Below are 27,817 nucleotides of genomic sequence, written 5' to 3' on the forward strand. Positions count from 1 at the left end.
ATCCTTCTGGCACAGTTCCTAGACAGACCATATGCAATCCACACTGGGTTCCTCTCGCAGGGCCCTTATGTCTCTGTGGGACCTTTCAGAACCCTCCACACTCGATCTGGAGCTCCCCCTCTGGCATTTCCTCAACCGCTAGAACCTGCAGCTTCAGAGTTGTTCTCCCGGCTTAGACTGGAGAAGAAATTGGTCTTGACCTCAGTTCTGGGCCTCTAGTGCCACCTTCCCCACCTCTTCGCTCCCCACCTGGGTTCTTTCTCCAGCCTAGCTCCTCTATTTCTGGATGAGTCCGAGGTTTTGATAAGAACGGGTGCCCTCAAGCTAACTTTACAGACCCACAGGGCAGATCTCCAGGTCTCTCCCTTGCGCCTTAGCACCAAACCAGTTAGGACTTGCCTGCCCCAGCCGGCCGTGGGCGGGGCTGCGCCTGGGGCGGGGTCGCGCGCGGGGCGTGTCCTCGCAGGCCCCGGGCCGAGCATTCTCTGTACTCCGAATGAGCGCTCCTACAGTGGCTGCCGGGGCTGGTATTTCAAAGCGTGGTTGGTGAGTGCTCCGAAGCCGAAGGGTATGGGGAGCAGTGTCCTGAGTTCCTTGCTTACTGGTGTTCCTAGTCTCCGTGGCTGGCCTCGGGGCCACCCAGGAGGCAGAGCCCGTAGGACAGGGCTGCAGGCTCCTTTCCGGAAGATCGACGCCGGGGCAGGGCAGCTAGAAGCGCGGCGGGAAGGGGGAGGGGTAAGGAAGAGAGCCTCTGTGGTTCTTGGGCAGGCCTGGCGGTCTCTTTCGTGGAGAAACCCGGAAAGTTAAAGTCTGATCACCCTATTCATTGTCCCTGGACACCGGTTCCCTCCCCTGAGACCGCAGGTCCGCCCACTGGCACGGGGCGGAGGCGGGCGGCAGGGACGGTGGTGACTTCATCTCTGTGACGCGGGGATTCCTCGCCCAGCCGACTTCAGTATTTCATCCCGTCGGTGGGGCGGGTGCCCGGTGCCATGGAGGGCTCAGGGGAGGTACTGGAGCTGAGTGTAGGGAGGTAGTGTCCTGGCCGCAGGAGCTATTTCTGGCTGGTCCCGGCTCCCACGCGGACACTTTCTCAGGGAATTTACATTCAGTCTGCTGATTGTGCCTTGGCTTAGGTTGCTGGGTATGTCGAGAGAACCAGCTCCCCATAGGTTCTGGGCTTTTAGAGCCTAGCCCCGGGGTTTGCATTGTGGCTAGCCAAGCTTCTGTTTATGTCATTGCCCGCATCCAGTGAGGCAGCATGTATTTTTGGGTCCCATCTCCGATTGGAGGTCTGAAATCTCTCCCACTTCCAGAAGTGGACGGTTGATGCATCCTCCTTCAGTTTGCAGTCGCTGCTGTTTGGTGGGGAGGGAATGTGATGGATGAGCCTGGAGGGCGGGGCACCTGGAGAAGGCATTTGTTCCTCCCTAGATCAGGCAGGCCAGCAATGTTCTCTGGCCTACTGCCGTCCAGTAGAGAACAGTAGGCTTGGCTGTTATGCTTCCTTGCAGATCTGGTGGCTCTGAGAATCATTCTGATTACTGCTTCAGACACCATAGGAGTGGCAAGATCCCACCTGCCAGGTGAAGGGCGGGCAGATCAGTGACTTTGACCTGTACCTGCTGGTCCTGACTTCCAGAGGTGAGTGCTGGGGCTTGGGCAGATCCTTAAGGTAGCCGGCTAAAAGTTCTGTTTAGGTGCCTGTCTGGGAGCCTGGCCTGGCTCAGCTGAGGTTTGTACACTGTCCTCAGATGCTAGTGTGTCTAGGGGACCCCTGGAGGACGGCACATGCACATCTGTGGAACTGGGGAGCAGATTGCACAGGCTCCACCTACCGGCATTTTATTGTCTCTGCCCTGGCTGGTGGTAAAGTCGGCTGGCGGTAAAGAGGCTCAGAGTCCTCACAGTGTACCTGAGGGTGGCCTGAACTCGCTGCTTCTCTGCCATCTCTGGGGATGGGTATGAGTTGTAAGTACCTATCAGCCTGATCGTGGGGCTCAGGAAATGCTTGAGGGTGTCTATCCACAGGAATGTACCCTGAAGGCCTGCTGGAGCTTCCCCTAGTTGCCAGCAGGAGTGAGTCAGCAGATGTTTTGGGGGTCCTCCATGATAACCCAACATGTGTGTCTGGCCGTGAGGGGTTAGTCCAGGAAGTGACTCACATATGGTTCCTGGGAAGGCTCCTCTTAAGGCAGATAGCTGGCCGGACTCCAAACTCTGCAAGCATCTGGGGACTGCTGCATCCTCTCTGTCTTCATCGGTGTATAGCTTTCTTCTTAGTTGGAGGCCTGGTGCTTCAGGCCATCTGACCTCCTCCCCATTTCTCCAGGCCCAGGATGGGGGAATTCAACGAGAAGAAGGCAACATGTGGCACAGTCTGCCTCAAGTATCTGCTGTTCACCTACAACTGCTGCTTCTGGGTGAGAAGAGCTACATTCTCCCTGCATCCCTATTCCCCATGTTGGAGGCCTGGCCTAGGAGCTCAGTCCCAGCTTCCAGACCCAGGCCTCATGTGGTGACCACTATATACTTTCCGCAGCTGGCTGGCCTGGCCGTCATGGCAGTGGGCATTTGGACACTGGCCCTCAAGAGTGACTACATTAGTCTGCTGGCTTCAAGCACCTACCTAGCAACAGCCTACATCTTAGTGGTGGCTGGTGTTGTTGTCATGGTGACTGGAGTCCTGGGCTGCTGTGCCACTTTCAAGGAGCGACGGAACCTGTTACGCTTGGTCAGCAGGGCCTGGTGGCACCTGGTGGGGCTAGGGATGCCTGACATGGATTTCTCAGGGGTCTCTGGTACTGGTTCTGGGGGCCTGACTTGTTGAGTGTATTCCTGTAGGCTGTCCCTGTTGAACTCACTGGGGCAGACACCAGCTTCCAGAGAAGTATCAAGGAGCTAGGCAGCCCAGAGTGTAATTCCTATCCACATTCCTCTTGCTTGGCCTCTTGGGTTGGGGGCTTGGCTTTGTGGTGCTTTGGCACTAGGAACCCCCCACTTACTGGGTCCCTGTTCCCTAGTACTTCATCCTGCTCCTCATCATCTTCCTTCTGGAGATCATTGCTGGCATCCTGGCCTATGTCTACTATCAGCAGGTAAGGGCCTGAACAGGCCACAGGGTAATGTCCGGAACGAGGCTGTCAGTCCCACTGGAGGTCTTGACCAGCTTTGCCCTTACGAGTTTAATCCTACCCACAGCTCAACACCGAGCTCAAGGAGAATCTGAAGGACACCATGATCAAGAGATACCACCAGTCAGGCCATGAGGGTGTGACCAACGCTGTAGACAAGCTGCAGCAAGAGGTGGGTGCCCCCCCTGTAACTCCCAGCCTTCTAGGCATGGCGTTGTGTGCTGGCGGGCTGTGAGTCTCAGCCACATACCCCTTGTAGTTCCACTGCTGTGGCAGCAACAACTCTCGAGACTGGAGAGACAGCGAGTGGATCCGCTCTGGTGAGGCAGACAGCCGTGTGGTCCCTGACAGCTGCTGTAAGACTGTGGTAACTGGCTGTGGTAAGCGGGAGCACGCCTCCAACATCTATAAAGTGGAAGTAAGTGTGCTCAGCCTGGGTGGGGCTGGGCTGGGCTGGTCTTCAGGCAGCCTGGTCCAGTAGGGCTGTATGTGGGAAACCGGTAACGTTCACCACCATTATCTCCCGCTAGGGTGGCTGCATCACTAAGCTGGAGTCCTTCATTCAGGAGCACCTGCGGGTCATCGGGGCCGTGGGCATTGGCATCGCCTGTGTGCAGGTCTTCGGCATGATCTTCACCTGCTGCTTGTACAGAAGCCTCAAGCTGGAGCACTACTGACCATGGTGCCAGGCCAGAAGGCCAGCCTCGCGCTGTGTCCCAGCCCCCCACTACTGAACACTACTGAGTTAGACTGCTGACTGCCAGAGAGGTAGCTGCCCTCATGCCATTACCATGTCCCCTGGTGGCTCCACCTCCGTGGTAGCTTCAAGTGCCTTTCCCTGCACACCAAAGTCCCAAAGCTTGAGGCAGCGTACTTGCCCCAGCATTAACAAGAGGGGGCATGTATGCCAGTGTTGGGCTAGGCCTGGCTAGTAGAGTAGGGTTTAGATTACTTGACAGAAGTGCCTCTTATGTAGACTGCTTCCCTTTGGGTAGCTGTGATCTGCAGTAAGTCTGGGGAGAATCCGAGCATACCACTACACGGTGGGTAAGAGCAGGTGGGAAGGGGCCTTTCTGGTTGGGCTAGGCACCTTTCATGCCTGCTGCCAGGAACCCTCAGATAGGGCAAGCTTAGGGGAACTGGAATCCCACACTGTATGCTGTCCTTTCCACACAGGCCTCTTGCTCCTAACGGCCTCAGCCCTGGGCTTTTCCTACTACTGATAACACTATGTAAATGTTCAACGTTCCTGTACACTGTCTCTTTTGGGAACATCTCTGAATGGAGCATGGCTGTTTTCATTCACTGCTGTATCCCAGATGCCCACAGATGCTCCTGCTGTGTGACAGGTGCTCAATAAATGTATAAGCAGTCGAGTCAGCTTGCTGACAGGACCTTGCGGTCCAGGGTAGCTACAGTACTCACAGGACTCTGTGGGGAAGCCTAATGGCAGTTACAGGCAGGGCAGTCTCTGGTAGCTGGACACCTCCAGCCTGCTGTGGCCTGACTTGGCTCACTCAGGAAGAGTCTGTAGGCCCTGTTTCTCAGGCTTAGCCCGTCTGAGCCACTGATAACCAGTCCTGAGAAGGTACCCCAAGCCCATTCTCTTCCCCATAATCTTAAGAGCCAGCTGGAGGAGGGCACTGTGGGTCCTCTGAACTAAGGCAAAGCCTTTTTCTTAAAACAAACAAAAAAACCAACAAAAACTAGAGGGTGGGGGTAGGGTGGAGCATGCTGTTCCACACACCCTTAATCCCAGAATTCAAGAGGTAGAAGCAGGCTGACTGCTGTTTCATACCACCCAAAGCTACAGGATATCCAGTCTCAAATAAAACTCAAAACAAAAGTCTCAGAGGGAGCAATGTGCTAGAAAGAACCCTGGGGTACTTAATGCAAATGCCTAGGAACCAGATTACATACACTTCCTCTGGCCTGGCGCAGTTTTCTTACCACTGGGTGCTGTCCCACCCTGTGGTGGTTGGGTCAAGGGATGCCTAGCTGTTGGGCCTGGGAAGATTCTGCAAACAAGACTCTCAGACGTGGGCAGCAGATAGGCCCACACAGCTAATGGTCTTTAGGACCCAGGAAACTTGTGAGGCCTGTGGCCTTGGGCACACTCCTACAATATCTGGGTTTGGTTGTGTGGCAGTGGCACAAGTTGTCCTTTTAATCTCAGCACTGAGGAGGCAGAGGTAGGCAGATCTCTTTAGTTCAAGGCCAGCCTGGTCTAGAGTTGGGTTCCAGGACAGCCAGGGCCACGCAGCTTATTCCACCTCTAACTTTACTTTCAGGGGATGTGGCCTCTGGGGACACAAGTGATAAAAAGACTTAAAAGCAGACCAAACACATATGAATACCCCTAGCATTGAGATGAACATCTGGTGGGCCTCTAAGCGCTCAGCATTCCAAAGGACTATCTTCCCCAGGCTTAGGCCCAGCCTTGTGGATGGTGTGGTGGCCACATCCACTATGCCCACCTTGAACAATGGGCAGGAAGAGGAGAGACCCTAGAGCAATATGGTACAAGACTGTACCTAGTTGATCAAAATGGTCAAGGCCCAGGGAAACAGAAGCAAGGTGGGGGGAAGAAGACCAACGCTAGGAGAAAGACTGGAGGCAGGGAGGTAGCCTCAGAGACAGCATAGACGTGGATATAGAGAAAAGTCAGACCTGTTGGTGGTTCTGCAAAGATCTTTACTAAACAGTTCCTTCCAGGATGACAGGACTTAGCCACAGGGCCACAGCCAGGCAATACACTCACATCCCCAACACCTCAGTTTGAATACAGCAGGACAGATTGCCCTTGGCCAGCTGAGGAGGGCAGGCTCTAGCAGTCACTTCTCTAGGGGTGCATAGTTCAGCAGTTTCTCAATCAGGTCCACGTGTGCGAGCAGCATGCGGCGGCAGCAGTAACGCTTCAGGCCCAGAGCGTCCAGGGCATCCCTGTGAGGAGAGAGGAGTGAGGCTGGGCCTGGGCTCTATAGCCTACATAGGTCTGGAGCCACCTGCAGCTTGCCTCTGGGTATTGCTGTGGGCAGGGGTTACCAGGGTACATCCACATAATCAGGCATGGGGACCTGACACCAGACCACAGGGAAAGGCCTGGAGATTTCTAACATATGCACCCACATGGTTAGGTTGGAGCCAGGTGAGTCCCTTTCCCCACATAGGAGTACATGGGTTCCCAGGATATACCTGCCTATGGATATGCCCACGTGCCAATCTTCTCCCTTAGCACCCTATATCCTCACTGGCCTTCTGCCTACATTTACTTTTTAAGATTTCATGTTATGTGTATAGGAGTTTTGTACACGGACGCCTGATGCCCCCAAAACCTAGAGGGTTTATGGACATTTGCAGCCACCATGTGGGTTCTAGGAATTGAACCTGAGTCCTCTAAAAAACCCAGCCAGTGCTTTTTTTTTTTTTTTTTTTTTTTTCCTTTTCTTTTCTTCGGAGCTGGGGACTGAACCAGGGCTATACCACTGAGCCAAATCCCCAAACCCTCCAGCCAGTGCTTTTAACAGTTGAGCCATCTCTCTAATCCCCGCATCTTTGCTTTTGTCTCTTGTACCCAGGGTTATGGGTTTCCAGAGTTATTTGGGAAAGCTTAGGAGACCAATATCCCCTCATCAAGGGGCAGAATTCCAGGCTCCACAGGTGGACTTGGACTAAATGCTGTGAATTGGTTATTGTCCGGACCCCACCTCCACCCCACCCCCGTTCTCATTACGGCTTTGTACTCCCATATCCTGAAGAGGTCGCTCAAACCAACTAGATATAATTTCTCTGGGACCTAGGCAGCTGGACAGGTTCCAGTCCAGGTAAAGAGAAGGCTATCAGCTACTCACCCAACCTAGTCATTGTAGCTGCCCACTAAGGCCCACGGGCTTATAGCTTGTGCAGAGAAAGGGTGTAGACATGGTGGCCAGAGGTCTGACTACTATGGAGAATAGTCACCGTAGTAAGCACAGGAGGGAGGGACAAGATGCCCACAGAGCCTGAATATCAGAGCCTGTCTTGCATTTTAAATAGTCCACAAGGTTGGAAGTACATAAGAAGGCCTGAAAGGCAGGTAAAGTGTAGGGTGTAGGTCCACAGGGAAGAGACTTGAGGTGTCTTGTCACCCATGGGAAGGATGCTTAGAAGCTTCCAAAAGGCCAGCAACTTGAAGAAAACCACCTTCTAAACTTCAGAGAGCCTGGGCGTGATAGTGCACGCCTTTAATCCCAACATTCAGGTGAGAGGCAGGAGGATTTCGGAGCTTGAAGACCAGCTTGCTTTATATAGAGAATTCTAGGACAGCCAGGGCTACACACTGAAACCCTGCCTCGAAAACAAACTAAAGATTCATTCTTCCGGGAATACATCATCGAGCCCGGCGAGAGGACACCCAGTCTCACTCGACCCCACAATCCCTGCCTGCCTTGCCAATTTTCCATACGAAGTTTTATCTATCCCCGGCCCAAGATACCTTAGTTTCACTCCCGGTCCGCGGCAGAACCCTCACCCCGGCCCTCGGCTTCATGACCCCAGTCCAGCCTTCCCGTCCCCTCCCTCGCAGCCTGCCGCCTCACCCCTCGGTGTACTCTGCCTGTAGCAGACCCAGGTAGGCTTCCCATTTGTTACCGACGATCTTCCCGCAGGTGAAGCAGCGAACTGGGATGATCATGGCGGCGTCTGGCGTGCAGGCTGCCGGCAGCAGTTTTTCAAAGCCCGCCCCAGGCTCGCCCAAAGCGCAGGGCTCATTACGCCCGAGCTCCGCCCCGTAAGATCCTGAGCCCCGCCCCGCATCTCCCCGAACCCCGCCGCAGCTCTGCCTCCGCTCCCGTGATTACTCTGAAGTGGCGGTGTTCTTTGCTGGCGCCCACCCGAGGCTCCTAGAGCCTCCGTGCCGGCGGCAGCATCCCGAGTACCCCCTCCCGCAGTGGTGGTATATCCCGGCTACGGCATCCGAGCAAGGCCGAAAGGCCCGCGGCGCCAGCGGTTCGCGTTTCTCGTGTTGCCTTGATTGACAGCTGCTCCGCCGTGCGGTGGCGCGCACAGGTACGGCGGGTCTGCGGGCTGGGGTCCCGCCGGCCCGATCGCAAGCCGACTCGAGGCAAGAGGTGGTTAACAAGTGGTGGCGGCGCAGTCGGAGAGCCGGCTGCCGATTGCGCACGGCCAAAGCGGTCTTCCCGCCTCCTGGTTCGGACTCCAAGGGGTCTGGAGCCCTTACCCGAGGTGCCCAGCCAGAGTTCGGGCCCTGGAGTTTGGGGCGTCCTTTTCTTCCGCCGCTACAGAACCGTCGGTGATGCGGTGTCCCGAGCCCCGACGGCGGCCTCCCGCGCTCAGTAGTCCTCTCCTTCTCTGAGAAGGGGCTAAAAGAGTCTTTTTCTGGGGAGAGGAGCAGGGCGGCGGTCCGGGAAGGTGTCGTGGAGGAGGCACCCTATGAGCAGACCTTTTAACCTCTTTTTCCTCCGGGATATTTGGCTCAGACGTGGAGATTGCCTGCGGGACCGCTAGGGGCCACAGGACTGCCTCACCTGGAGGTGACCTAAGGACTTAAGGGAATGGGCAAGAGGCTGGTTTCTGGGGAATGTATTACCTTCGCTGTAGCGCCTTCGTGCTGTGCCGGGGGCTACCCTTAGGAAAACGAGGCGGCTTACAATGAAAAGCAGAGGTTCCGTAGAGCCCGGGAAGTTTGGGGTCTGGTTACAGTGAAGCCTCTGGGGCGGTCCTAGACATTTTCCAGGTGTCTCTGGGAAACAAACGATGGAGGGGAGTTCGAGAAGGGTCTCCTGGGTCTTGAGTGTGGCTGGTCAGGGTCTTGAGTGTGGCTGGTCAGAGCCACTGGCCAATTTTGCGGTTGTGCCCCCACTGTCACCCTGGACAGCCTTTCTGGCAGCTTTTGCCATCCCCCATGGAACCACGTGCAGAGCCACGAGCTAAGCGACTTCCCGGTCCTGTCCCCTCCCCCCAACATCCTGCCCTGGCCAGAGGGGCAGTGGGGGCCTGTGAATCACTGTGGCCTGGGATCAGGATCAGGATCAGGACTGAAGACTGCTGGTGGCCAGAGGTGAGGGTGGCAGGGGAGTGGGTTAGGAGATGGTCTGTAGGGTCTGCCCTAGGGATGGGGTGGAGGCCAAAGGCTTCTTGGAGGAGGGGCTCGGCTCTGTCCTGCCCCTGGAAGACTTGTTTACTTAGGGAGAGTTGGGGAGTGAAGCCTGTGCCAAGTTGACATTCCTGGAATTCCCCTCTCTCTCTCTCTCTGTGTGTGTGTGTGTGTGTGTGTGTGTGTGTGTGTGTGTGTGTGTGTGTGTGTGTGTGTTTGTTTTCGCGTGCGCGCGAAAGTCCACTCTGTGTGTGTGTGTGTGTGTGTGTGTGTGTGTGTGTGTGTGTGTGTGTTTGTGTGTTCGCGTGCGCGAGCGCGAGCGAAAGTCCACTAGTTTCCAGCGCCTATTGTGGGTGGTGGCATCTTCTCCTCCCCTAGTTCCTGCTCCAGCTCTCTGGATTCCCAGAAATGGCCCAGGCTAGGGAACTCCAGGCTGTTGCTTATCCACCCAGCCTTTCCTTATCCCAGAGTGTGGGATGGGGTGGGGGCTATGCTGTGGCTCAGTTCTCTCCAGAGCCTGGCTGGGATCCGGGGCTCAGCCTCTGCCCCTACCGTTTCTTAACTGTTGCAGGCTTCCCATTTGGGACTGTGGAGGGAGAGAGATATAGGTTACTCATGCCAGCTCTGCTAGTTCTCCCAATGCAAACTGACTGGTCTCTGCCTGAAAAAACGGCTCTGTGAGAATGGATGCTCAATGTACTGTGCAGGGTGGAGGGCACACTGAAGGAGATGTGCTCAGATGCAGTTTCTAACCCATTTGCAACAGTTCCTGCCAGAGCAGGGGGTCACTTCAGGGCAGGGGACAAGGAAACCCATGATTGACGTTTTGGCTGCCCCAACCCTCCCATCCTGGGGGTTGCCCTGAAAACAGCCAGCCAAAAGAGGGTGCTGTACTGTGGTCCAGAGCGCTGGTCTGGGTTTCAGCTGACTCTACCCCTTGGCCTTAGGTCATAGCCTTAGTTTCCCCATTTGTAAAGCTCTGCTGGGACCAGAGGATTAATAAGTTCCTCTGCTTAAGGCTGTTCATGAGCTGGGGAAGTGGTCAGAGTGACTTCTCCCCAGGAACTCTAGCCTTGTGTCCTCGGCTTGCTCATGGAGGACAGTTTCTATCACCCATAGGGTATGGAGTGTATCATACACACTCCTACACCTCATTCCCAGGCCATATCTGTGCAGACACACTACATGTCCAAATAGCTCTTGGAGACCCTGTGGTTGAAACTGAAGTGACTAACTCAAGAACCCTTTGGGTTATTGAGGCTGGGGCACTTGGGGCTCAGTGCTTGGGGGGGTCTCCCACATGGTTGGGCAGAAGTGCTTTGTTCACAAGATAAGCATTCCCTGAGTCTAAATTAGGTCCCTTCTATTTCCACTGCCACGGGAGCTCTAACAGAGAAATACCTGAGGGTGCCAGGCAGGGAATGGAGGAAAGACACTATTTGGGGTGGCCAGAGAGTCTAGGAAGAAAGATGGGCCCTTTTTCTGGCTTCACACAGAGGGCCCTGCACCCCTATCCCTAGCTCTGTCCCTGAAGTGTGTGTCTTCAGTCTCCCGGAGCTAGCCCCCCCCCCCCCCTTAGGCTCTGCATGCAGCCCTCTGTGCCTACTTCTTGGTGGGAGGCGTCGGCCTACTGGACCAGGAATTTGGGTGTTCCTGCCCAGGGTGGGGGTCTAGGGCAGGCACTGGGGCCCTGCAGGGGCTGAAGCCGCAGCAGGAAGGCAGACACCACAGCCTGTTTGTATTGGCAGAACTCTCTGCCTCCTCAAAGAAGCGGTGGAGCCTCTCAGCCTCAGGACAGGGTGGGTGGCGCTGCTCTGCACTCCCTCCCTCCTGAGCTAGCTAGGCTAGGAGGAGTTACCACTGGGTCCCAACAAGCTTCTGGGCAAACTCATGCTGGCAATCTACAGAGGACCTATTTGCTCCAAATAGCCACGGTCAAAATTTGTCTAGAGTTTGGGCAGGTCTCTTTTTGAGTGGCAGCCTGGTCTAGCTAGGAGGGTGTCCACATTTTTCTTTGTGGCTTATTCCCCAGGGCTTCTCTTGTACCTACTCACAACTGAGGAGCTCTCCCTTGTCATGGAGCCCTGTTGGCAGATGGCTCCTATGTCCAGACTACTGTGGCTGGGCACTGGGCCAGGGTGTTGAGGAAAGCACTCCCTCAGCTCAGATAGGGTGGCCCTGCCTTGGTCTGTCACTGTTAGTGATCAGCCTGCATACCACACCCTGTGAATTCTGTCCTTGGCAACAGACAGGGACCTGGCCCTCCCGTGACCGTCCTGAAGTCCACTAGATCAGTCCCTGTTCATGTGAGTTTTACAGTCAGAGCCATCTAGGCAGGAGAGGGGCCCATTGTTCAGAGGACAGCATCCTAGCAGAACCGGACTGCCTCTCCTTTGTCCTAAGAACTTTGGGCACCTCTTGGGGAGCTCTTCCTATCCCTTCCAATTTTGGCTGTGTTGGTTACTTTCTGTTGCTGTAAGAACATGACCAAAGCAATTTGAGAGATTTTATTTTAAGTTATAGAATGCGCTTAAAATAAATTTATTCTTCTCTCAATACTTTACATCCTGACCACAATTTTCCCTCTCTTCACTCCTCCCAGTATTCCCCCATATCCCCTCTCCTCCAGAGCCATTCCCCCTTTGTTTACCTTCAGAAAGGAGCAGCCCTCCCAGGGACATAAACACAACACAACATAACAAGTTACAATACGACTAGGCACAAACCCTAGGCTCAACAAGGCTGGATGAAGCCACCCAGTAGGGGGGGAAGGGTTCCAAGAGCAGTCAAAAGGGCCAGAGACACCCCCCACTCCCACTGTTAGGAACTCCACAAGAACACCTGTAGCTTTCATTCACCAGATGTAAGTGTCATCTCAGGGGTTTACTGCTGAAAAGCTCACCCTTTCTAGTTCTTTCTGACCTCTGGGTGGATGGTCAACTCATCTGTCCTCGCTCAGACTCCTCTTCAAGAGGACTGGTTGAAACTGTCTTCTCTCTGAAGTGCTCCGCTTGGTCTCAAACTAACTCTGGCAATCTGTTCTAATCTCCTGGCTCCTTCTCATTGTCTGGCTCCTTCTGTCTTCACCTGCAACCTGTCTCTGTGAAACTGTCCTGGTAATGCCTCCTCTCTTCTCTCCCTCTCCCCCTACTCTTTCTCCACCGCTCTCTCTTTCTTATTTATTTATTTATTTGTTTGTTTATTTATTTATTTGAGTACACTGTAGCTGTTTTCAGACACATCAGATCTCATCTGCTGGGATTTGAACTCAGGTCCTCTGGAAGAACAGTCAGTGCTCTTAACCACTGAGCCATCTCTCCAGCCTTCCACTGCTCTCTTAAATCCCCCTTCTTTTCTTTTTTCTTTTTTTTTGGAGCTGGGGACCGAACCCAAGGCCTTGCGCTTGCTAGGCAAGCGCTCTACCACTGAGCTAAATCCCCAACCCCTTAAATCCCCTTTCTTGTGGTGTCCTGACTCACTTTATCAAATCTTTGATTCATCACTTTATCTGCCCCTCAATTAGACCTCACTTTCTTTTTTTTTTTTTTTTTTTCGGAGCTGGGGACCGAACCCAGGGCCTTGCGCTTGCTAGGCAAGCGCTCTACCACTGAGCTAAATCCCCAACCCATAGACCTCACTTTCAAACATGGCTGTTTCCTTCTACAAACTAATTTTGCCTTCATTGTTTGGGATTAAATGTGTGTACTAAGGGCATGTCTGTATTACCGTTGGATCGCACACACCTAAAAGGTCTTTGGATGTGATCTCTTGCCAGAGCAGGCATGTTGCTGGATTAAAATTCCTCTGCAAACACTAAGCTACACAATCATAACATATATGCACAGGGCCTAGGTCAGACCCATACAGGCTCCTCAATTGTTGTTTCAGTGAGAGATTTTATTTTACCACCCATTATGAAGGGAAGTCAGAACAGGAACTTGACGCAGGAACCTAGAGGCAGGAACTGAAGCAAGGCCAAGATGGAGTGCTGCTTACTGGCCTGCTCTTTATGGATTACTTAGCTTCCTTCCTTTAAGATGCTTGTTTGTTTGTTTTTTTAAATATTTTATTTATTTATTTATTTATTTATTTATTTATTTATTTATATGAATACTCTGTCACTTTCTTCAGACACACCAGAAGAGGGCATCAGATCCTGTTACAGATGGTTGTGAGCCACCATGTGGTTGCTAGGAATTAAACTCAGGACTTCTAGAAAAGCAATCAGTGCTCTTAACCATTGAGCCATCTCACCAGGCCCCCTGTGGGTTTTTTTTTTAAAGATTTATTTATTTACTATGTATACAGTGTTCTGCCTACACATATGCCTACACAGCAGAAGAGGGCACCAGATCTCATTATAGATTGGAAATTGAACCCAGGCCCTCTGGAAGATCAGCCAGTTCTTTTTCTTTTCCCCAAGATTTATATATTTTGTTTATATGAGCACACTGTAGCTGTCTTCAGACACCAGAAGAAGGCATCAGATCCCATTACAGATGGTTGTGAGCCACCATGTGTTTGCTGGGAACTGAACTCAGGACCTCTGGGAGAGCAGTCAGTGTTCTTAACCACTGAGCCATCTCTCCAGTCCAAGCTTGCAGCCCTAACTTGCTTCCTTATACATTCCAGGGCCACCTGCTCTGGGTGACACCTCTCACAAGTAGACTGGGTCCTTTCCCATCTATCATTAATCAAGAAAACGTCCTACAGATTGTCTACAGCCACATAGAAAATGTTTTAATTTTACCTATACAGGTGTTACGTCTGCATGCATAGTGTGTATCATGTGCATGCCTGGTTCCCACATGGCCCAGAAGAGGGCGTCAGATCCCTTGGAACTGGAGTTACAGATGATTGCAAACTCCATGAGGGTGCAGAGAATCTAACCTAGGTCCCCTAGAAGACCATCCAGTGCTCTTAGCTGTTGAGCCATCTCCAGCCTCCTACAAGCCTTTTCTCTGGGAGGTCGGGAGGGGGGGGGGATGAGGTCTTTCTATGTAGCCCTGGCTGTCCTGGAACTCACTGTGTAGATCAGGCTGGTTTTGAACTTACAGAGATCCCTTACCTCTGCTTCTTGAATGCTGGGATTAAAGGTGATGGAGGCGTTTTCTCAGTTGAGATTCCCTTTTCTCTAGCTTGGGTCAAGTTGACAAAAAACAAAACAAAACAAAACAAAACAAAAAAACCAACCAAACAAACAAAAAAACACCGATCTCCCACAGCTACCCCTGAAGGAAAAGAATTGGAGCTCAGGGTGGCTGTTTCTGAATTCCCTTCCATATAACCCTCAGCTTGGCAACTGTGACTCCTGGTCTCCTCACAGCTCCAGCTGATGCCCCCCAGTACCTCATGGGGAGTTTCAGGCTGAGCCCCAGCCCCATGTCCAGGGAATAAGAGTGACCAAATAGACAGTAGGCTTATTATGTATTACAGGGAACTCAGCTCTTATGCCTCTGACCCAGGTCTTCAGGGTCACCTTCAGAGGAATGGTTTGATAGCTAACCCCATTGGGGTGATTGTCAGTATGGGTGATGTTTGGTCCAAGGTGGGGGTATAGTTTTTCTGGTCAGTTCTGGATCTTTCCTGGACCCTATGGCTTCTCTCTCTACTGGTGTGTAGACACTTGTGTATGTACATGGCCTTGGACGTGCATACTACCATTTATAGGTATCCTTCCACTCCAGCCTTCAGTGGTGGCTGTCTGGCTGATCAGGCCAAGGGAGCATGGCCAGGGGCCGCGGGTCACAAGGGTCTTTTAGAAGTTATCAGCTGCCAGGTGCTCACTAGGTTGAACATTCAGGCTATAATCTCTGCTGCCTCTGTCCCTTTCTTGGAGTCCAGACACATCAAAGAAAACCATGGCAAGGTGGGGGTGTGTGAGATAGATCCTAGGTTGATCACGCCCTTCCAGGCATGCTTCCTGCATTCTGGGGTCTCCCATGCATCCATATCCCAAAGACGGACCCTGAGCGTGCAGCCTTGTGGGCTAGGGTTGCAGTTCCCCATAGTGACCTCTGGGAGGCAGCAGTACGCCGGTGCAGGGAACATAGGTGCTGGGCTGGGAGCTGCAAACCTTTAGGCATCTGGAGTTTCCATTACAATGCAGCCCCTTTAAGAGCTGCTCAGCTCTACCCATGGACACCCTTCTTTTTTTCTCTTATTTTTTTACTCCTTCTACTTCCTCTGCTGCCTCACTCTGGATCTTCAGCAAAAGGTTTTCCTTGTTCTACCTTCCCTCCTGTCGTCTGGGCTGCAGATCAGACGGAGAACCTTGGGGTTGGGGAGTTAGCTCAGTGGTAGAGCACTTGCCTAGCAAGCACAAGGCCCTGGGTTCGGTCCTCAACTCCGAAAAAAAAAAGAAAAAAAAAAAAGACAAAATAACAGACGGGGAACCTTAGCTTCGTGTTAGTACCCGACCCACACTTTGAGTCTCTTATGATCTGCATCGTTTGGTAGGGTTGGGGCTCAGAGATTGGAAGATGGGGCCCAGCAAGGGGCTATCATCCCATCTTTGATCTATGGGCTAGTGTGTATCTGGGCACACCTGCAAAGTGCCACTTACCATGTGCTTGTCTGCCTGGGATGAGATGGTGTTCATTAATCATAGGCTGATTCTTCCTGAGCTGGTCAAAGTGAAATTCCAGGTCCCTGGTTCTGCAGTTATAGAGAGTTGCAGAATGGCGCCAGTGGGACTCTCAAAATGGCCCGTGGCTGTGATAGAATCTGGCCTTGCTCCCACCACCCCTAGGAGAATGGACTGGACCAGAGGCAGAGCTGATTCCGTGAGCCCTCTGGACCAGCAGGGGGCCATCTAGGGTTCTTTGGCATCTCTCCTCTGCTACTTTGGTCATTGAATTCTCTTTTTAAGTTAGAAAACCTCATGGACACCTCACCCTCCCAGGCACCACAGGCTCCCTACGGCGCTTGAAAGCCAAAGCCGCTCAAGTTGCCACCAACAGCAACTGGGTCACCTCTTCATTTCCTCGGGGCTTTGCACATCCTAGACGTGGTTGGAGATTTGTTGCCGAATGGGCTGCGGGCCTGTTGGATGGGGTCTGGGGTGCAGGTTTGGGGCCGAGAGCTGCTGCGGTGTCATTCCCGACCCAGTCCCCTCAAAAGCTCCCCCTGTCCTTCAGCTGCATCTTCTTGGGAGACCCTGGGAGGGTAACGGGGAGGTGGGGGCTCGGGGTCGCTGCGATTGGCCGGTGGGGCGGGGTCCTCGAGGGGCGGGGCCATGCTGGATTGGCCGGGCGCGCGCGGGGCGCAGCGGGCCGGCCCGCAGGTGTCTGGCCGCGGGGTGGGAGCCAAGTCGCGCGCCCGCTGCTACCGCTTGCCCTGGGAGGTGCGGGAGCTTGCCGGTGTGGTGCGGATGGGGCGTCCGGGAGCCACGGGCGCGGAGCGCTGACAACGGCTGTAGCCACTGAGCTTGGCGGCGGGGGCCCAGCCTCCCCACCGCGATGCGCCGCTCCAGCACGGACGAATCCACGTACCGGCGCAGCCCTTCTCCGGAGAGCAAGGAGCAGGGCTTTGCGCGCGGCGGCCCCTTTCGGCGCTGCAGCAGCCTGTATGGGCGCGCGGGCGCCGGGGACGCCGGGGATGCGGGCGGCGGCTTCTTCGGCCTGCACTCGAACCCCGGCCCCAAGGCAGCCCAGGCGCGCTATACAACGCCCAAGGGTAACAAGTATGTGGTCTTCTACCTAGACCTCTCCTTCATCTTCCTTCTAGAGCTGAAGCGCTGCAGCATGGCGCGCGGCTGCCTCCAGGGTGTCAAGTACCTCATGTTCGCCTTCAACCTGCTCTTCTGGGTGAGTGTGGGGGCCTGAAGGACCGGGGTTCGCTGCTCTCCTAGTGACTTCCAGGAGCTCCCTTCTCTCTTCTCTGCTGTGGAGACAGGGTGTGTGCGCACGTGCTCACAAGACCAGGCAGTATCAAGCCTTGCCTCTCCTGGGCTCCAGGCGTAGAAGTGATTAACGTCTCTGTGCACAGAGCCACGGGTGTCCCCTTCAGCCTCCTCCTTGCCCTCCCTCTTCAGCCTACGTCCTTGCCTCACTCCCTTCACACTCTGCCCCTCTGGGAGATTGACTTACAAGGTCCTGGTCCCCCAGGACCCTGAAGACCAAGGGTACATGCACCGCTTGACCTATTAGGGCCTAGGGAGGTATACCAGACACTGGTCTGGGACTCTCCATGGACATGGGTGACACCTGGCTCCCTGCCACCTCAGCAGAGCCTCTAACTTTTGCTGGGGTATGCTGTGGTTGCTCAGGCATGGGGTAATGTTCAGTTGGGGCTTGCATGATGATAGAGCAGAAGATGGTCCCCTCCGGTGTAGATGGAGGACAGTTTGTACACTCTCACCCTTGTGGAATGGGTAAAGTATTGCATTTGATTACCACCTGGTGTTGGGGCTTGGCTGAGCCTGGAGCCTGAGTGGAACATGCTAGATTTGATTAGAGGTGACCCTTTATTACCTAGGCTTGGCCTGGACCTTCACTCACTAGCTGGAATACTTACAGAATGGTGTCCAAGGTCATTCCATACTCTACCTTGGTTCCTGAGCCAACTTTCTGGGAGTGGGTGTGTGCAAGTGAGGATGAGGGGTGTGTTTGGAACGAGGGAGTACAGCTTGGGAGTGAGGATGAGGGGTATCACTGGGATCCCTATTTGCTGCTCATTTGCATGCAGTCAGTCCAGTTCAAGTCATATGTGCAGAAACCTAGGTCCACTTTTCTGGCCTCTCTTTTCTTATAGCCCTGGCCCAGGGTTGGAACTGGGATTTGCTGGGACCCTGGGCTGCCTGAGGGCAGTAGTCCAGGGAGGCTGCTGCCCTACCTGACTCATCCTTCCTCGTCTCCCCCATTAAGAGCTCTCTGCCAGAAGCTCCTGAGAGGGATGGGCCCAGTTCTGGGAGTTCTCTCATACCAGGTGGGCATCAGAGATAGGTGTGGGCTGAAGCTGTAACCAGCCTATGTAAGGTGGATGCTTCTGTTTAATGGACTTCAGTGGGCACCAGTGTGTAGTCAGGAGCAAGTGATTGGCAGGGTCAGGGTGTCTCTGACATTGTGGCAGTTGGGGGGGGGGTTGCAGACAACAGTATGACAGGTAGAAAAGGCTCAGGAGCTGCAGATGACAAGTGTCAGTTAGACAGGTATAACTTTGTGACCAGACCTGACAGCTGTAGGTCACTCACTCTGACAGTAGCAGGCAGTGTAGGTGGCAGAAGGGGGTTAGGAGGTAGAAGTGTGGGGCTAGGCAGCTGCTAGTAGCTTGGTTTGGGGAGGCTGAGGTTGTTGGAGTTATTGCCCTCTTCCTCATCTGGACACCTGGCCACAGGGAGAAGGGCCCATTGGCTACAGAGCAGGCACCTTCCATGGACCACTGGTGATAGCCTCTACCAGAGAAATAAACAATCAGTATCCCGTGGGACTCCTGTGCTGACGAACTCAGTACCCTCCTGGTATCCACATGCACCTCCTGCCTGGAAAATGGGCTCCTGCCCCAGAATCATTGTGGCTTCTCCCTCCAGCTTGAGTCCCAGTGAGGGGTTAGAGGCAACCATGCAAAAGACGCTGTGAACAGCATGGTTTTTCCTAGAAGTGCCTGTGCTGGGCTTGGCAGAGTCCATCTGGGCTAGCAAGTGTGAGAGTCCATCCATCTGGCCTGGTCAGTATGATGTCAGTCCACCTTGTCCCTGGCATCTGCGAACTAAATTCCCCTCCTGCTGGTGACAGGTTGCAGTGGGAGGGCCAGAGAATAGCCTACCCAAGACCCTGATTCCTTTGCTAGACTCTTGTAGGAGAGGCTTTGATGCCCATTTGGCACTTATAATGCAAGACCAGCAGGCAGGACCCTAGCCTCTGCCATGTGTCTTGCCTCAGTCACCCTATTAGAGTTAACCAGGCAACTGGAGTCAAAGCTGGGAGTGTGGGGACACAATGAACCCTTGCCCTCCTTCAGCAAACAGGCTGCCACTGGGCAGTGATGCTCAACTAAATTGGGCAGTTGTTCAACCTGCTTTGAGATGTGCACAGGGTAAGGACTAGCTGGTTAGGGCTGGGAGTGCCTTAGGGAAGTGGGCTGAGTACGCAGCCCTTGAACAGTTAAGTGGGTAGGTGGTGTTGGGTGCTGGCCACTGACAGTAAGGGAGTGGGGGCTGAGCAGCCCCTGGGACCCTGTCTCAAGCCTCTGAGGCTGCATTGTCAGCTGGGCCTCTGCCAGCAAAGCTCTTCCTGTAATGGAAGTTGAGGTCCCCTGGGATCAGGGGAATCGGTGAAGCCTGGTTCTTCCTGCCTCCTCTCTCCTTTGCCCTCCCCTCCCCTGCCCTGGACTCTAAGGGTATCTACATTCCTGGGCAGCTACTGTGGTGTAAAGGTTAGTGTAAGTGGGGCTGCGCTCATGGAGTGGGGCAGGGATCTTCCCATGGCTCTTCTGTGTCCAGGTTCTGAGATGCTAGCCAGGCCTGAGCTGTGAAGTTCAAACATGGCCAATCTGAGGCCCTTCCTCTAATGCTTCCAGGCAGGCGTCCCTCTCTATTCCTCAGTCTAGCAAAATGTATAGCTGTTCCCTGCATGATATAGTCAGTGGCTGGGTGGACAAGATGGAGGTTGGAGTCATGCCTGCCGCCCAGATACTGTGTGAGCTGAGAAAATCCTGTATTCTTGGGGGTCTCAGATTCCCCATTTTGACCACACTGGGTCATCAAGGTGATCCAAAGGTATGTGGATCAGGGTCCTTCAGCCACACCTAGGTGGTCTGTGATGACCCTAGATGGATGACCAGCTGAGCAGAGGTTCTGAGGGGGGGAGGGGAGCGGGGGAGGAGGTACAAGAGTCAAGCTTCACTTATCTTTCCTTCAGAGAGGGGACTGGGGCCCCACTCTGCTCTGCCTGGGCTGTTACCCATTGCAGCCTCAGTTCTTGCCTTATGCTGTCCCAAAGGAAGTTCCACTGGGCACAGGGATCTGCCCCCACGTTGACAACACATTGCAGGGCGCATGCCTTGCTAGGCTCTTGGGTGTCTGTTGCGTTTGATGAGCTGAGATGATATCTGATGGACAGGTGCTATTGTTAGTCTCTGACACTTTCAGTCTGGTGGATGAGGGGACTAGGAAATGGCAAAGGGTTCTGTGCCCAGCTCCTTGGAAGAACCAGGACACTCAGGGAGAGGGAGATCTCTGCTTCCTGTAACAGCATATGTTTGTGATTGGGGTGGCATGGCACTGCCTAATGCAGGGGGCCATGGTCTTGCTGGCTCTTTGGGATGTTGGTGGCTCTGATAATGTCTGGAGTTGGGTGAAAACAAATTCTATGTTTTAAGTATTTGGAGACCGGCTTTCCTTACTTATGATGACATTGAACTCCTAACCCTGCTGCTTCCACCTTTCAAGTCCCAGGAACACTGGTGTGTACCACCACTTGGGGTTTATGTGGTACGGAGTATCTAACCCAGTGCATGCTTGGCAAACACTGTACTAACTCAGCCTCATCCCCAGGGCGTACTTTCAATTTTAAGTGCACAAACTCACCCCACCGGGATAACCAACATCCTAGCCAAGATGGGGAAGGTTCCTGCCAGCCTGGCAGAAGACTGGCTTCTTGACATACCCTTGGCTTATACAGGGGCCCCAGCCCATACACCTCCACCAAAGATGTGGCTAGCTGCCCGGCCATCTGCTATATTGAGCTGTGTATGGCTGGAGGGGTGGTGGGTAGAGGTCTGCTGGCACCCACCTCTGCGGACCTGGACAGGCACATTTGGTGGGCACCCAGTACCATACGGCACTCAGCCTGAGGCTGATCCAAGGGGCTAGAGGCTAAGGCCCCTGCTGTGCACGGGTTTGGTTGGTGCCTGGGTAACAGCCCATTACACCTTTCAGGGACTGTTGTTGGGTATCCCGGCCGACTGCCTAGCAAGTGGCCCCGGTGGGCTGTGCTTATGCCCAGGCATGCTGCATGATCAGCCAGAAGGCTAGGATGGAGGACCACAGTGGCAGGAGGTCCTGCCCCTGAGTGATGTTCCCAGCTACCATCATTCAGGACTCCAGCTTCTTTAAAGACGCTGAGGGGAGTGAGTGTCTCCCACCAGGGCTTCTGTCTAGCCTGCGGGTACAGCTGCAGAGGAGTGAGCGAGCAATGGAAGACGGTCTGTCTCAGGAGGTGTGGCTCAGAGTTCTGAGGGAACATTGTAGATTTGGGGTGGAGGGGTGTCTTAGTCCCATCCCCACTTTTGACTGAGGAGAGACCTTGCTCCAGGCTGTCAGGGCTCATCACTGAGTCCTGCCTTTCTCATCTTCTGAGTCTAATGGGCCCATTTTCTCTTGCTCTTTGAAGCTGTAATTTTTCTGCCAAAATGTTTAAAAAGCTTCGTGCACCGAAACATTTTCAAGATTACAGGTACAGTACTCTTGCCACATGCACGGTTTACATTAGTGCGCCTGTTTGTGGCATTTCTGAGACGGGTAGCCCTACAGGATGGTGGTGACTCTGGGGGTACTGCTCATTTGTGACAATGCATGTGACACCACTGGATGGCAGTGGGGAGCATCTTGGCTGGTGTTCATCTTTGTCACAGTGAGAGTGACAAGACTACGTGACAGTGAGTGAATGTCTTTCATGCTGTCTCACCGTGTCAGTGAAGGAAACTGGCTCTCCTGGGTGTGGGGTCCCTTCCTGCCAGGCTTGCCTTGGATTATTCCTTCCTGGCCTCCTGGAGTGGGGCATTCCCTCCACCCCCAGTGGTGCTGCTCTGCATAGCAGTGTCCTTTCCATGCTCTTCGGGGTCCCATGGGACCAGGGGCGCTCCAACAGCTCACTTTCCTGCTGACACGAGCCGTCTGCTGTCCTTGGAAGGCAGAGGCGGATGGTGCAGACAGCTTGGTCTTAGTGACATTTATCACTGTTGTATTAGCATATCCCCTCCCTCGTTTTGGGACCTGCTATCAGAAGCATGAGTGTTTAGCTTGGAGGTGACCTTCCCAGATGTGACTCACTTGGGGGTCATGGCTCCTCTGGGGGAGTGTTATGCCCTGTGGATTGGTGTCTCTTGAGGCTTCTTGCTGCTTTTGATTTCCAGGTCTTTCAGAGCAGGTGTGGTGTGGAGTGAGGGTGGGAGTCCTCACTTCAGTCTTGATACTTCTGATCTAGTCCAAGGTAGCAAGCAGGGTATTACTTCTACCTAGCAGCGTGAGGGCCACAAAGGTCCTTCCATAACCTGTGAGCCACCTTACTGGGTCCTGGAAGACCTCATGATGCTTGGGAATGGCTGGAGACCATGGGAATAGCACATGAAGACAGATGAGGCCCTGCTTGCCCTGGGAGAAGCCTTCCAGATCCAGTAGCCTGTATGCTTACAGAGGATGTTATGCTGGATGATTCTGTGAACATTACCTGGCCAGATCTCCATTAGGGGGGCTTTTCCACAAAGGCTGAATGGGGGTGCCCAGCTCATCCAACTGCCTTACTTTAACACCGTAGACAACATTACCTCTCAGCCACTGCAGCCCTGCAGGGCTCCCTCCCATTGTAAAGGAGGCACTGTAGATTGGCTCACCAGAGCTACCTTGTGGCTCTGAGGGTGGATCTCCAAGTGCATATGCATACCTTTCCCTGGAGGTTCCCTGAATGGGCAGCATTTCCAGGTTCCTTGCTTCTTGATGACTCTACAGTAATGTCTCCAAGAGTTCATTGGAACTCAGAACCCTACATCATGGGCTCCTCTGCATTGTCCTGTCCAACTCTCTGTTAGGCTGCCAGGCCTTTTCCTAGAGCCTAATTGGTGTTGGTCCATCACCAGCTTCCTGGAATATATCTTCCTTCCTCCTCATTTGACAGAGTCCAAGGCCTCATGTGAGGGTGGGGCCATAGTTTTCCCCTCCCATGGCAGACCTGTATGTACTCTGGGACAGACTAGATGTCCCTGTCACCATGCCATGATGAATCCTCTCTAGAGTCAACCACCACATGCCTTCCTTCCCTGCTTCCTTTGATTTTGATTTTTATAAAAAGGAATGATGAGAGAGCCCAGTGTGGTGGCATGCACCTTTAATCCCAGCACTCAGGAGGCAGAAATGATTGGATCTCTGAGTTAAAGGCCAGCCTGGTCTACAAAGTGAGTTCCAAGACAGTCAGGATTACACAGAGAAACCCTGTTTCAAAAAACCAACAGTGAAGAAAAAAAACGTGATGAAACTCAGGGAGGTAGGGGGAGGCTTGGGGAGGTGGTGGGGAGGCTTGGGGAGGTGGGGGAGGCTTGGGGAGGTGGGGGAGGCTTGGGGAAGCTGGGCAGTAGCAGGTGTTCCAGTGAGATCCTCTGGTTGGTACCACAGAGCCACTACAACTTGATTATGAGCAGAAGTGTGCCGAGCCAGGGCTTCTCTGTTCATGGTTAACCCAGGACACCAGAAGCCCAGGGCAAGGGGGCCATACAGGTGGGTGGGCCACTCAATTGCCATGGCCTACATAGGGTGTGGGGAAGGAAGGTGCGGGATCAGAGGGCCAGAGGAGATTCAGACCCTTCTCCTTAGGCACAGGGGTTGGCGATGCTTCCTGCAAGGAATCTGAAGGCGTAGTCACTAGACTGTGCATGAGATGTACTCTGCCACAGACCACTATCAACAGGGGCAAAGGGAAGAGGCTTGAGGAGTGGCAGCCTGCTGCAGGAATTAAGCTGTCACTGGAGGTTCCCAGGCTGACAAGGTTGGCCTGTGCTTGTGGGTAGAGCCTTTCCCTAGGGGTCAGGTGCTATAGTCAACCTCACCCTGTCTCTCTCTCTCCCCACTGCTGTGGTCCTAGCTGGGTGGCTGTGGTGTCCTGGGTGTTGGCATCTGGTTGGCTGCCACACAGGGAAACTTTGCCACCCTGTCATCCTCATTCCCATCCTTGTCTGCTGCCAATCTGCTCATCGTCACCGGTACCTTCGTCATGGCCATCGGCTTCGTGGGCTGCATTGGGGCCCTCAAGGAGAACAAGTGCCTACTGCTCACTGTGAGTTTGTTGGGCCCCTCTTTTTGGCTCTCTGTGCCATCAGCTCCACCTCTGAGGCCTGTCCAGCACCAGGGCTCTGTGGGGTCTTCCAGGCCAGGTGGGGCTGGAGGGGTTGCTGGCTCTGGGGTACAGAGTAAAACCCCGTCTCAAAATTTTAAAATGGGGAGGGCACTGGGGATATAGATCTAGAAGAATTCTTGTATGATATGCATGAGGCTCTGGGTTTAAGTCTCAGCGCTACACATACAAAAAAACATATCGGAGCTCGAAAGGACTTCTCGTGACAGGACACACCCAAGAATTTAGGTATCCCACAAGTGGCCTTTACCAAACTGTTCTGGTACTCATCCTTGTGGTGGCTCTACCCCAGCTCCTGGTCCTGCCCCTGGCCCCACCCTCTCTCTCACAGCACCATTTGGCTTTGGGAATATGTTTATGGAAAGGAAGCTATTTCCTCCTCCACAGTTTATAAAGTTAATCACAGGTAATTAGGAAAGGAGTCCTGGAGGATCTTACAAATTCATGTGCCTAGCAGAGGCCTCAAGCTGCATGGCAGGTAGACTGAAGCTCCTCCATGTCAAGGTTTTGAATGGTTCCTTTCCTCTTCCTGGGATAGGAGTTTGCTCAGGGCTCAATGCCTTGTAGAGACAAACTGATCCCTTCTCTCCCCACCTTCGGGGGTATTGTGGAGTTTATAGACTTTTGATAGGTGATATTTGGGATCTCTTTTAAATTCCCAGGTTGTGAGTGGGCGTGGTGCTCAGCTGTAGAGTACTTGTCTAACATATATCCCACTTGTCTAACAGTATGGGGGTGTGGAGAGTCCCAAATAGAGATGTCACGCCAGGAGCCTGGGGAACGGGGACGTACACGCATGTGGGTATGTTCAGATCAGGCCAGCAGGCTATTCAGGCTCCGGGATGGTCTGGCCTGGCTCTTGAGTTCCGTGATGGTAGGAGTTCTGGGGCACTCCAGGAGCAGGGCTGTGAGTAAGAGGCACGTTCTCTACAGTTCTTTGTGCTGCTGCTGCTAGTGTTCCTGCTGGAAGCCACCATTGCTGTGCTCTTCTTTGCCTACAGTGACAAGGTATGTTGCTGCAAATGGACAGACAGTACATGGGGTGCTGGGAGACTCGGTGCAGAAAGTACCACAAGCCCAGGGATCTACGTTGTGGCTCTGGTTGTATGGGTGGGACAACAGCACTCTTAATTCCTAGGATATGTGGCCAGGGTCCTCTACTAAGTACAGGTTGCTAAGTGTGGACTGTCCCAACAACCCCAACCCCCACTGCTGCTTACTGTGTGTCATATGTGACTTCCCATATCTGTCTGCCTGGTCACACAACTGGAAGGATTTACTCAGATATTTTAGGATCTTGGGTTATAGATCATGCTGTATTGCTAGCTCCTGTGTCCCCAACTTCCCCATAGGACCTCCTTTCTGTAAAGTACCCTTGGACTATAGGAAGCTCCCTGTACAAGCCGGAGTTGCCCTTCAGTGCCCTAGTTCCTTTACTGGAGACTTAGGAGTGGAGCCATACCCTCAGCTAGAGAGCAGACATGTCTGTCGGTACTACCAAGAAGACTGAAGTCCTCCCCTAGCCAACAGGGGGAGCCTATAGAGATGAGGCAGCAAAGGCTTGCACCAGGGTCCTTGAAGCCTCTGGGAGAACATGAGCCTGGGCTGTGTCCTAAGTGTGATAGGGTACTAGGGTAGGGGGTAATCCCAGGAAACAAGCAAGAGGTTCAGATAGAGGGGGTTTGGGGTATTGTCCTGTCTTGGACTGAAGTGGAGGATATTAACTGGTGGTCTGTTAACAGATTGACAGTTATGCCCAGCAAGATCTGAAGAAGGGCCTGCATCTGTATGGCACAGAGGGCAATGTGGGCCTCACCAATGCCTGGAGCATCATCCAGACTGATGTGAGGCTTGGGCAGCCTTCTTGGTATGGCGGACAGGCTGGCGGGGGTGGGTGTTGTGGCTATCTCGCCACCCAGTCCTTTGCTTTCTTCCTGCTTCTAGTTCCGATGCTGTGGAGTTTCCAATTACACTGATTGGTTTGAGGTATACAATGCCACTCGTGTGCCTGACTCCTGCTGTCTGGAGTTCAGTGACAGCTGCGGGTTACATGAACCTGGTACCTGGTGGAAGTCGGTAAGAGTATTCCCTCTTGTGGTGGGTGGTTGCAGGGGTGGGGTTCCCCCAGCTGATCCTGGCTCTCTTGCAGCCCTGTTATGAGACAGTGAAGGCCTGGCTCCAGGAGAACCTGCTAGCTGTGGGCATCTTTGGACTGTGCACAGCACTGGTGCAGGTGAGCTGAGCAGGGCAGTGCCTGGGACTCCTGACTGCAATGGCAGAGGACTTGCTCAGGAGCCTGTGACCTGGGTAGGCAGGTAGCAGTGCAGACTGTAAGAAGACAATGTTCACTGGGGGAGGTGACCTTTGGTATGCAGTACTCCCTGTGCAGAGCCCGTTGTCACCTAGTGGGTCAACACAGCCAGGCAGCCATATTGGTTGGTAGTGACAGGACCTCCTGTGCAGAATGAGGGTGGCACTTGATACCTTGCTGCCTCCAGGCCCCGCTCTTTCCTCCTAGGTTCACAGCCATCTATAGCAGTGCTGAGGGTTAGCAGAGTGGTGCTCCAGGCTAAGTGGAGCGCCTACAACCCACCTGGCAAACAGATACTCGGTTGGCTACGGCTAGGACAAGTAGGTACAGTGGGATAGGCAGAGGGCTTAGACCAGGCGTGCAGAGGGGTGTGACCTAATGTGCAGAACGCAACTTACCCTGGGGACGGCTTGCAAGAGTCAGGGCACCAATGAAGACCAGCCCTTCTGCCTATGGGCAAAGGCCTATGACCTCTTGTCTCCACAGATTCTGGGCCTCACCTTCGCTATGACCATGTACTGCCAGGTGGTAAAGGCGGACACCTACTGTGCATAGGTCTCTGTCACGGCCTCTGCTTCTCTGCCAAAGGACCTGCCCATGAGGAGATGTCAAACCCACTTCCCATGCAGGACTTGGTGCTCCGCTGAATGCAAGGAGAAGAGCTTGAGGCCACAGCATCCAGGACCCATCCCTGCACCTGAGGGACTCTGCTTGGGTGGCAGCAGAGACACCAGATTAGGGTTGGTGCCAAATGGCACCCAGGGCTAAGGGCCTGGGGAACTTTTGACACTTTTATATCCATATATTTCTTCTAGTGTTCACACAGGATGGGGTCCCCAGCCTTGCATGGATGCCAGGTTGGGGGCAGGCCCAGTCTGCTCAAGGCCCACGATGATCTTGGTGCTCCAGGCAGGTCCCATGATCCACATTCCATGACAGTGTCGTGGATCCAGATGCATCTTAATAAAGTGTGTGAGCAGTCCCTGGGTCTAGCTGGCACACAAAGGTTGTATAGCCACAGCCTCCAATTGAGGAAGTTCTTTCATTTTCCAAGGGTCAGGAGAGTTCAGAGCTCAGGGGAGCACTGCTAACCTGTTTTAGTTGGGGAAAGGTGTGGCCTCTTCACTCTCATTTCTTCTAGGCTACCTCAGTTACTCTTGTATTTCTCTCCTAGTACCTCTGCCTCTGGATTAGTCTGGAGAGACTGCAGATTGCA

The 27,817-nt window shown here is 53.6% G+C and overlaps 3 protein-coding genes across 9 annotated transcripts; 2 read left to right on the forward strand and 1 right to left on the reverse strand.

The window, feature by feature from the left end:
- Positions 1-500: 500 nt before the first annotated feature.
- Cd151 (CD151 molecule (Raph blood group)) lies at positions 501-4,508 on the forward strand. Of its 3 annotated transcripts, none has more exon segments than NM_022523.1 (8): positions 501-546; positions 1,515-1,644; positions 2,333-2,423; positions 2,543-2,734; positions 3,024-3,098; positions 3,202-3,306; positions 3,394-3,552; positions 3,665-4,508. In NM_022523.1, coding segments are annotated over 6 exon segments (762 nt in total). In that variant the 5' UTR covers positions 501-546; positions 1,515-1,644; positions 2,333-2,339; the 3' UTR covers positions 3,812-4,508.
- A 1,299-nt stretch (positions 4,509-5,807) lies between these two features.
- Positions 5,808-7,816, reverse strand: Polr2l (RNA polymerase II, I and III subunit L). The gene is made up of 2 exons (NM_001143911.1): positions 7,712-7,816; positions 5,808-6,077 (listed from the first exon to the last, which is right to left on the reverse strand). Exons 1-2 carry the CDS (start codon positions 7,804-7,806, stop codon positions 5,969-5,971), a joined length of 204 nt encoding a protein of 67 aa, NP_001137383.1. The 5' UTR covers positions 7,807-7,816; the 3' UTR covers positions 5,808-5,968.
- A 115-nt stretch (positions 7,817-7,931) lies between these two features.
- On the forward strand, positions 7,932-27,615 carry Tspan4 (tetraspanin 4). 5 transcript variants are annotated; one of them, XM_063286618.1, is made up of 9 exons: positions 9,151-9,192; positions 16,957-17,036; positions 23,753-23,924; positions 24,021-24,212; positions 25,224-25,298; positions 26,033-26,134; positions 26,235-26,366; positions 26,440-26,523; positions 27,088-27,615. In XM_063286618.1, exons 4-9 carry the CDS (start codon positions 24,150-24,152, stop codon positions 27,154-27,156), a joined length of 525 nt encoding a protein of 174 aa, XP_063142688.1. In that variant the 5' UTR covers positions 9,151-9,192; positions 16,957-17,036; positions 23,753-23,924; positions 24,021-24,149; the 3' UTR covers positions 27,157-27,615. The 5 variants fall into 5 exon arrangements, 4 of the variants coding, with proteins under 4 accessions (NP_001013088.1, XP_006230607.1, XP_063142688.1 ...); NM_001013070.1 differs by lacking the exons at positions 9,151-9,192; positions 23,753-23,924 and adding an exon at positions 7,932-8,180 and having other exon boundaries at positions 27,088-27,583; XR_005503279.2 differs by lacking the exons at positions 9,151-9,192; positions 23,753-23,924 and adding an exon at positions 8,040-8,180 and having other exon boundaries at positions 26,033-26,157; positions 27,088-27,153.
- Positions 27,616-27,817: the final 202 nt, after the last annotated feature.

The sequence above is a fragment of the Rattus norvegicus genome, chromosome 1 (assembly GCF_036323735.1).
Source record: "Rattus norvegicus strain BN/NHsdMcwi chromosome 1, GRCr8, whole genome shotgun sequence".
Taxonomy (NCBI): Eukaryota; Metazoa; Chordata; class Mammalia; order Rodentia; family Muridae; genus Rattus; species Rattus norvegicus.

Bases quoted from the DNA above. Each gene is read 5' to 3' on its own strand.
- Cd151 (XM_006230576.5), top strand. From the start codon at position 2,340: ATGGGGGAATTCAACGAGAAGAAGGCAACATGTGGCACAGTCTGCCTC. The intron at 3,099-3,201 runs GTAAGGGCCTGA...TCCTACCCACAG, and splicing joins CCTATGTCTACTATCAGCAG to CTCAACACCGAGCTCAAGGA. The intron at 3,307-3,393 runs GTGGGTGCCCCC...TACCCCTTGTAG, and splicing joins TAGACAAGCTGCAGCAAGAG to TTCCACTGCTGTGGCAGCAA.
- Polr2l (NM_001143911.1), bottom strand. From the start codon at position 7,806: ATGATCATCCCAGTTCGCTGCTTCACCTGCGGGAAGATCGTCGGTAAC. The intron at 6,078-7,711 runs GTGAGGCGGCAG...CTCTCCTCACAG, and splicing joins CAGGCAGAGTACACCGAGGG to GGATGCCCTGGACGCTCTGG.
- Tspan4 (XM_039108023.2), top strand. From the start codon at position 16,689: ATGCGCCGCTCCAGCACGGACGAATCCACGTACCGGCGCAGCCCTTCT. The intron at 26,135-26,234 runs GTGAGGCTTGGG...TCCTGCTTCTAG, and splicing joins GGAGCATCATCCAGACTGAT to TTCCGATGCTGTGGAGTTTC. The intron at 26,524-27,087 runs GTGAGCTGAGCA...TTGTCTCCACAG, and splicing joins TGTGCACAGCACTGGTGCAG to ATTCTGGGCCTCACCTTCGC.